The 9,335-nt window shown below is 47.3% G+C and overlaps 1 protein-coding gene across 4 annotated transcripts; it reads right to left on the minus strand.

Moving 5' to 3' along the window:
• Positions 1-4,892: 4,892 nt before the first annotated feature.
• Positions 4,893-9,067, minus strand: LOC133885439 (uncharacterized). 4 transcript variants are annotated; one of them, XM_062325152.1, is made up of 5 exons: positions 8,803-9,067; positions 8,605-8,687; positions 6,969-7,159; positions 6,656-6,865; positions 4,893-6,099 (listed from the first exon to the last, which is right to left on the minus strand). In XM_062325152.1, exon 5 carries the CDS (start codon positions 6,000-6,002, stop codon positions 5,343-5,345), a length of 660 nt encoding a protein of 219 aa, XP_062181136.1. In that variant the 5' UTR covers positions 6,003-6,099; positions 6,656-6,865; positions 6,969-7,159; positions 8,605-8,687; positions 8,803-9,067; the 3' UTR covers positions 4,893-5,342. The 4 variants fall into 4 exon arrangements, with proteins under 4 accessions (XP_062181136.1, XP_062181138.1, XP_062181137.1 ...); XM_062325154.1 differs by having other exon boundaries at positions 6,656-6,870; XM_062325153.1 differs by having other exon boundaries at positions 6,969-8,523.
• Positions 9,068-9,335: the final 268 nt, after the last annotated feature.

The raw sequence follows: 9,335 nt of genomic DNA on the forward strand, positions 1-9,335 counted from the left end.
ACCACGGCGGTGCAGACGGCAGCAACAATTGCGGCTCGATGGTGAGGGGCTCGCGGTGAGGACCACGCTAGTGATGGGTCAGCCTTGATTCGCTACGTGCACATGTGTGCATGGGTGGAGTAGAGGCTCACCATGGTCATCTGGAAGTGGAGAGGCTCGGGATGGGCTTGTCAACAGAGAAGCTCACAGCAGTGGTAACGGAGACCAGTGGCGGGAAAAGTTTCAAATCTCGCCCTGTCCGCGGTGGATTCACATGGAGGAGAGGTCAAAGAGATGCGCAAGATACATAAGGGGTCGCGTATACGAGGAATCAACATGGGCTCACCGGAGGAGGAAGAATCGGTGGCGACAGCGGTACTTGGTGCTTTAGCCAGAGTTGGAGATGGACTGTACACGAATGGTCGATTCGGTCTGGAACAAAATGGATTCGCACGCGATACTTAGGGGAAAGCTCCGCACGACATCCCACAATGCAGGTTGAGGCTTGGGGCATCGGATTCGTGCTCGAGGGGTGCTGCAATGGTGGTGCGCTGCTCTTTCGTGCGGCTGAGAGAGAGAGAGAGAGAGAGAGCTAAGAGGGAGAGTGAAAGAGGAAGAAACCCAACAGGTTGTGGCCACCGTGCCTCGTGTCTATATGACATCATTATGTTGTATATTTGCACCAGCGTCTATACATATACATGAAAAAAGAAAGAAATAAAAAGGAAAAGAAAAAAGTTAGGTGGGCCCATTTCTTTTAGGTCAACCCGTGCTCTCTCCTCCCCTTCTCTTTTGCCGGCCCGAGCCGATCTAGCCCCCTTTCCCTTCTCTTCTCCCTGCCACGTGGCCCAGCCCATCCAGCCGGCCTCCTTCTCCCGCACTGAACTGACCCAACCCGATCGCCCCCTCTCCTCCTTATCCCGTCACCCGAGCTGCCCTAGGGGGGCAAGCGGCTCCTATTTCTCTTCCTTCTCGCACACGTCGTCTCCTGCGCCGCCTTGCCCACGGCCCGTGTCGGGTCACACCGCCCCTTACTAGGCCCAAGCCGCCTGGTCGTGCGTGCTCCTCTCCCTCTCTCCTTTCCTCAACCAATTCATCCTCATGCTTATCTCTTCCCATCCCTATCTCTTCCCCAAAACCCAAGCGCGTTCGATCTGATTCCTCCGTGAGGGAAGACCCTTAGCCGCCGCTATAAGAGGTCGGGAGGGGGGTGCCCATGGAGAAGGAGGAGGCAACACAGAGAGGGGGGCTAGATTCGAGAGAATAGTGATATAGAGAGAGAGAGACACCGCCGCTTCAATCCACTGCATTGCTATCACCGTTCTTGCTCGCCGGAGCGCCATGGCCGCCATCTCTCTCACCGGTGGGTCTCCACAGTAGCCGCCCCTTCCATTCCTTCTTTCTGCTACAGGAGTGGCAGACGGCCTTTGTGCCTAGCTATGTGCAAGCAGGTGTCTACGTTGTCCGGCCTTGCACCGCGTCATACGAGCAGGTGGCGCCGGCCGGCCTTGTATCACGCCGTGTGTGTAGGTGGCGCCAGCTGGCCTTGTACCACGCTGTGCGAATATGTGGTTCTTTTGTTTGTGATGGTGTCTGGTCGGCTTTTGTTGCCGCGCCTGTATAAGAGGTGTTGTGTGTTGGCCGGCTGTTCTTTTGCTTGGTGATGTAGTCCGGCCGGCCCTCGTGCCGCGTCCGTGGAGGTTATGCTACATGCTTTGACTGGTGGTTCTTTGCTCTGTGGTGGTGATCCGGCCAGCCTTCGTTGCCGCGACCGTGTGATACAGGTGTGTTCCGATCAGTCTTCATGTTGTGGTCGTCGAGTTGGGTTCCGACCGGCACTCGCACCATGGCCGTGGAGCGCAGGCCGCTGCTGTGCGAGCCGCTGTTGAGTCCTTTCTGATTCGTGCGGGTCTCTGGCCGTGTGTGCCCATGCTGCACGAGCGCGTTGAGTTTTGCTTTGATCTGGCTGGCTTTCGTTGTCAAGACCTATAATGCTACGGCTGAGGTCGAGGGAGAGTTTATTGTGACTAAGTCGATCGCTGGGCTCCCGGGTAATGCCGGTTGTAGCTATACGAGACGTCGTGCCCCTAACTTTTCTCTCCCGTCTTATGTATGTCACCTGAGGCCGAGACCAATGATGAGGGACTATACAGATTTTGAGGCTATTCAACCAATGATGATCCATGATATATAAACAATTCATAAAGCTCAAGCTAGGCTATTTGTCCTGCTTTTTTCTTTTTATTTATTATCTAATGCTCACTTTACTTTGTCTTTGATACATGTGTCTACAGCCTTGCAGACTCGGAGATAACTTAACGACGATCAGTAACAGCTTAATCAGAGGTTGTCCAGGAAGCCGAACATAATTAACTGTAGGTCTTACAAGAGCATAGGAACCAGAATCGGCAATCACTAGAAGAAAAAATATTCTATAGCGTGTGCATATGTGTGTATATGTGAGACATTATATCTATAGAACTGTAATTTATGATTTCAATAATGAATGAATAAAGTTACGTGTTTTAATTACATTTTATCTCATGTTCTTTCGTATACATTGGTATACTGACATATCCGTGATACATATATAATTATACAATACAACAGTCCAAATATATAAAATAGTAATTTTCGTGTCGGGTTGGTCCAAATATGACCTATTTTTTTATTGGACTGGACTGTCCATCATGCCTCGTATTAAGGCTCGGCTGGGCCCATGAATCATACCAGACTGACTCGGCCTGTCTACGCTTATGTCGCGCTGTGCTTGAGCTAGATCTTGTCGTGTCGCACCGACAAAAAAAAAAAAAAACACGGTCCAAGTGCCAACTCTGGGTCGGACGACGGCTTCCATTACATCTTGCGTCATCCCGAAACAGCACGAGAACAAGAAGCGGAAAAATCCGCGCGATCTGCAGGCAAGGACCAGCACGGCAGCACCAGATCATGCGCCCAACCAGGCGGGCGCCCAGCCGCCCTGGCTGCATGATTGGAGCCGTCGCCCGTCGTCGGCACGGTCTGAACATGGATGCAGCTGGGGCCGGGCGTTAATTAGGTTAGGTGTCTCCCCCATTTTTCGCATAACGCCGGTGCGCCGAAAACTAGCTGGACGTGTCGGGGATGCCAAACCAAGCTAGCGTGACGTCGATCCAGAGGATCCACCAGCCAGCTACCTTTCGAATACATACTCCAAAACTTGTGATCTGAGATATCCCAGTGTAAGCTGGATGACTAGAATCTGCTTACCATAATCTCGATCCAGTGGATGTGGTTCCTCACAACATTGATCAGTTGGGGTCAGATCACGCATCTATTACCTATATTAAAGGGCCAAGATTTAAAGGGATTTTAGGATTAAGGTACTGTAGCTATGGTTATGCGGGTCTCACATATGTTTACATGTGTATCTGTAAGTATACATACTTTTTTTGCAATTCTAGAAAAATAGCAAAAGTAGTAATAGTTATATCGATAAATCGGTTGAAATAATCTAAAATGCATAAGAAAATATCTAAAACTCAAAAAATATAAAAAATAGTTTAGTTCATATTATTGTCATCCACATATTAAAATTATACGCACGCATGAAAGTACTAATGTTTTTTCATAACTAAATGAATGTGCTAAATATTGATAAATTCGTAAATAAATGTTGAGATGCCTAAATTAGTACATCCAAATTTTTAATCTTTTTTAATCATGTTTTATGCAAAAAAAAATAGACGCGATGTAGACGCGTCAATCCACCTAGTATTATCTGCTTGTGCATAGTACAACTACCAGAGAGGAACTGAGCCTAGCTGGATGTACACCCAAACCACACAATTTTGAGTTATCTTCGATGCTAATTTGGGTGCATATTTATTTTTAATATAAAACTGTCTAAATCCTCTCAAGTTGGTCTATTTTTTTTAATACAATTGCCGGGAGGTAGCTTCCGGCGTTCTGCTTCTCAGCACAGTCTCAGCTTTCAATTTACTCGTAAGGTTGCCGTTAGGTAACACTTCAGCTCTTTTCCATGAAGAAATTGAAGTAGAAGCTTGGTACACAAGGACACAACAGTACATCTCGATGGTCAGTGATACGGGTAGTTCTAATAGTTAAACTGGCTGCTAGGTCTTGTTTTGTAGATGCGAAGGGGAGAGAAGTGGGTGGATGTGAAGATGATAGTTAGCTGCTAGTTTTTATTTTACAGATGTGAAAAAAATCTTAGAGAATTATCTCTTCATCAAAAATTAGCTCTAAGCACGAAACAGACCCTATATGAAATATGAAACAGACCCTATAAGATAGCTCTCAGCACTTCTTTTGTTTATGAAATATGAACAATTGAGAATAGAAAAAACATAATTTTTTTAAGAAATGTGCTCTAATAGTTAAATCATTGGAGCTGCCCTACTGCATGGGAGATCTTAAGACCGAAGAGGTGATTAGGATGCAGGTTTCAGTAGGGGCTGCACCGTCCTTTTGCAGCGCACTAGGTGAGATTGGCTTTTGTTTCAAATGATTTAAGGGCGTAGTGGGTGGCCCATGCCGCTCAACCACTCATCATGTCACTGAATCGAGTGTCCTGCCCCCAACTAATTTTACCTCCTCCATGATCACGGCGACAACACTCATGGTCAAAAAAAACTTGATGCTGCTTGGAGCATGGACCTCAGAGGCTCAAAGACTCGAAAAGTTTGTATCCACTCCCTAACAGGTCAAAAGATAGCATATATTCATCCTTTTCTACCAGTTACATGATGGCTACTTCCACATAAGCAGATAAGGGCTGTTCAAAGAAAAAAAACGATGATAGCATCCACTTTCTCTGAGATTCTGTAGCGCTCACTTTCCTCTCTCGAGTCTCGACAGCTCCAGTTTGGCGATCACTAGCAAGAAAACGGCATTCCAGGAACAAACAGCTGTGCAATATGCAACTGGGTGCAGTTCTGATAAAAAAAAAAAGTTCACTATTTCTGTGAAACAATGAGTGCAGTGAGAACAATGGACCGTGGGAGCACAGAAATTCCAAAAACTGTACTATACCATAACTATAGCAACATGTGTTGTACAATACGGCTAGAAAGTGTCATAGAACAGATGGGTTCATTGATGGATTATTTCAGGGACGAGGCTAAATGTAAGATCTGTGGAAAGAAATTTGCCTTTAGAAAAACCTAGGCTTAATTGCTGAAACACTTTGCTCAATAGATCTATACAGCTCCAAGCAGAGGAGGTAAACACTTGCACCGACACTGAACAAACCAATTGAACCGAGAAAGAATCAGACCCTCTCTGCAAATTGCAAGCCGAGCATACCTGCACCGGAGGAATGATCAGGGTCCTGGCAGCATCATCGGAGATGCACTGTGATCTCAGTGAGCCACAGCGACCCGGGACTGCAGAGTGATGCTCTTCTGGCTCGGGATGGCGAGCATGGCGGTGTGGTCCAAGAAGTCCTTGAGCTCCACCACAGCCTGCAGTATCCGCCTGAGGTCGTCGGTGCACATGAACCCGGCGGCGCCCAGCCGGCGCACGGCGTAGACGTAGATGGTGAGGCAACCCTTCCTGAACTTGAACCGCGCCATCTCGCTTCCCGTGAGCCCGCGGATGAGCTTCTTGTTGACGTCCCCGAGCGGGATCATGGCCGGCCAGAGCTGGTCCACGGCCGCCTTCATGCTCTCGGACTCGAACACGAAGAGCACCACCTTGGACTTCTTGGTGCCCAGGCCGAGCGTGAGCGTGTGCCACGCCTGGTGCGCCAGGATGGTGAAGCTGGTGGGCATGTAGGTGGTGGTGGACGGGAACGGCAGGCTCTGGCACTCGCTCAGGTACGACGGCGGGATGTCGAGCAGCCGCAGCAGCTCCAGCGGCGACGCCCGCCGCACCGTGAACGACTTGACGATGAACTGCCCGCCAAACCGGATGCCCTTCACGTCGGCGCACGGCTTGAAGTGCGCCTGCTCCGTTCCGCTCGACTGCTTCTCCTTCTGCTTCTGCTTGTGCTTGTGCTTGTGCTTCTTCTCCTCTGCCATGGCGTGCTTTCTGCTGGAGTGAGCTGTGCTGCTGGGGTGCCAAGGGAAAAGGCTGTAATGACGAGTCCCACAGCCCCCCTTCCCCTCGCTGGGCTTGCTGGTACCATATCACAAAGATGTTGTCAGAGTGAAAGGCCATCTGCTTGGGTATTAAGGAAGAGCTTAGCTTTACCATTTTTGTAATTGGGTTGGTTGGTCAGACAACGCGGAGGCATTGTTGGCAATGCCCCCCATCTTTGCCATATAAAACGGGTTACACTTGTTTATTTCAGAATCTTTGTACACGCTCGCATGCGTGTCTACTTCTGTGCTTATGTATACAGTTCTCGTGTTCCTTTTCGTGTAGTGTAGCCCTACGAAGCAACCCAACTAAGACGATGCTTCTCCGTGCCTGCTTAAAAGGCGGCACATGATTCTAGGTTCTGCTAACTGCTAAGGAAGAAGTGAATAGTTCAGGGGAAATAATGGGACCCCGTTGGTGCACACCCGTAAATCTAATGCCTTTTTTTCATATGTTCTTGTCCTAAGTGTTCAGGATGATGGATAAATTTCTTGGAGCAATACAGAAGTATGAAGAAACAAAAAAGGTTAAACTGGAGCTGGCAATGAGAGAAACCAAAGTAAAAGCTACAAAGACAGACTTTGAAACATACCTGTTCACACAATTGATCTTGTAATGACAAAGCTCGCAGAAGATGCAGCCACAGGTCTCAGCAGATAGGTTGAGACATCACTTCAGCTTCCGTTGTCCTCTCCACTTCTCTTAGTCACAGCAGCTATGAAAGCGAGTGATCTCGCTGATCTGTCGGAGATTCTTCAGGCGAATATCTTGACATATAAGGTTACACCACAGATTGCTATTCCTACACTTGAAGAATGCTATACTTAAAAGAGAATCCATTGGGGAATTACTACAACAACGACAGAGCAACAACTTATGGCTAGCCCAACACAATTAGAGCTTACTGAATATTGATACTGTACAGCAAGCTCCCAAATCTGGAACCGATCCTTTCCTTCTGTATCGAATGTTACCTCTTGATACAGTATCTTATATATCAAAGACTTCTTTTCATAAGGGGATTCGCATATAGTTTTTGTCAATTAAGACAGCATTGCTGGCCCTCGTACTCCAACGTGAGGCCAGTTTTATGGACCTGATAAAAGGTTTCCATGTATGAAATCAATTCTCTAAGACAACAAAAAACCTTAGAATTAAGTTTAGCTACATCGATCAAATTACAGACAACAAAAGCATTAATTTACTGCCAACTCTGTCTTGAAGCTCACTCTTTTGGATATGTGACACCTTTTGCTTTCTGTCGGCTTGGATCACAGTGGAGAGTGAAGTGCAAGAGTGAGAAGACCAAAGTACCTAGCAGCCATCTGGTGGTTGATATTAATCTACGTACATCACTAACATACAGCTGGATAACGATTTCTCCAGTGCAACAACCAACCTTAACATATAAATGCCCTAGTCGAAGACTCTAAATCGATCTGCATTGATGTGTACCTTAATGACATCAATGTAACAGAAAGCTCAACGGCTATTCTCAACTATGGATACCAGAGCAGATGTCAAAATGTCAAAATCAGAGCTACCCTGTCTACTAGTAGAATGGAAGACTCAAGTCTTTACATAGTTGTGAATTAAGCCTGAGACAGTAAGCTCACCAACTAAAGACTCAAGTCTTTACATAGTTGGCCTTCATAGCTGAGGTATTGCTGGAGCATTAAAGAAATGAGTACATCAAATTTATAAGTAAAACATCTCCAGGTACAGTTCGTTATGTGCCTTATAAGCTAGGAAAAGGAAAAAAACACCAACACACCATCAAATCTAGACGTAAAACACTCTAAATAAAGTTCATTGTGTTCCCCGTAAAAGATGCTTGCGCTCAAATTTTTTTGAGTTGAAATCCAGTGTTCTAATGATAGAAGAACGGCCGTTTAAATCACCTAGGTGCACATGATTTGCACAATACTAAAATCAAAAGAAAGTTCGACAAGTAGGCTACTCAATGCAGACCATTGGCATTGAAGACATGTAGTCCATGTTTTCGAAATCTCAAGCTTTGGGTATATGATCAGATGCGCAGTGCTTTACATCAGGTGCTATAGTTGCTATTTGTGCAGTCAGTTTTTCAAGTATCAACCTTTTTAAGGAAAAGAAAATACAGCAGAATTGCGCATTAGTTTGCTTTCAAAAAAAAAAAAAAAAGGCGCACGGCGAAAACAGTTTCAAAGCTCAGAGGCTACCTCCCTCTTCGGTACAAAAAACAAGCACTTACCTGAAATCAGGTGGACGAAATACCAGGTTGAAAGCGCATTACATTTACAGTAGTATGACGCCCTCTGCTAATGGACATTGAACCCAATAACCATTGCCCAAAATTGGTTTTGAATCACATCGAGCAATCATAGTAAAATGGTACGATTGCACCTACCAAACAAACACAACTTAACCATGACAAGCAAAGCAGGTACAAGTCAACCGATGAGCATGAAGAAGGAGCAACTACAAGCAAGCAAACACGAAAGATAATTTTCCAGCTGTTGTATCAGATTTAGACGGGCGCAAGTCTGCAATGGTTCATACCTCCAAGGCTCCAACTCCAAGCAGCAGACGAAAGGGAACGGCGGGCCTCTTAGCGGAATACCATCGAACACCTGGTCTTCGCCCTAAAGCAAAACCCGATTACCGAACATGAATGGTTGCATGCAATTGCTAGCCCGCTTCCCTTGGGTCCAAATCCCAAATTGTTCCAAGGAGAGGAGACGAGAGGAGAGTTCTTACCGTGACACGAGTCCGCCTCTGGTTGGCTGACGCGGCCCGGTGCGAGCGGAGGCGGCATAGCGGGCGCCAGGTCGCACCGCGCTGCGCAACAGGTCAAACCCAGGAAGGAGACACCAGGGAGGCGGAGACCTGCGGGATTTCTGCGACGATTCCAGCGGACTCTGGCCGTAGGGTCGCGCGAAGGAATGTCGCCGTCGAGACTCGAGACCCCTTGGACTCCATCGCTCGGCAGCCGGCACGCGCACAGGTTGGCCCACACGGGTCATGCGCTCGCCGGCTCGCCGTTCGGCCAGGTGGCACGGCGACGTCGGCTCGAGGCCTGGGCCAATGATAGGCCCGCGGGGTTGGGCCGGCTGGTTAGGGCGCCGAGCTTTCACGGACTTGCAGCTATGGGCCTAGCGGCATGCTGCCTGCTGACTTGGAGAGTTTTGACCTCTAAAAAAAACTTGTTGAATTTTGAAGGGACCTGTCTCCCTTAAAAAATATTGCGTTTCAATGCTCTAAAAATTCAAAAAATATTGAAATTATTATAA

The sequence above is a fragment of the Phragmites australis genome, chromosome 11 (assembly GCF_958298935.1).
Source record: "Phragmites australis chromosome 11, lpPhrAust1.1, whole genome shotgun sequence".
Classification (NCBI taxonomy): domain Eukaryota; kingdom Viridiplantae; phylum Streptophyta; class Magnoliopsida; order Poales; family Poaceae; genus Phragmites; species Phragmites australis.

What these genes read in the sequence shown, in the direction of transcription:
- LOC133885439 (XM_062325155.1), bottom strand. Translation starts at nt 6,002, where the DNA reads ATGGCAGAGGAGAAGAAGCACAAGCACAAGCACAAGCAGAAGCAGAAG.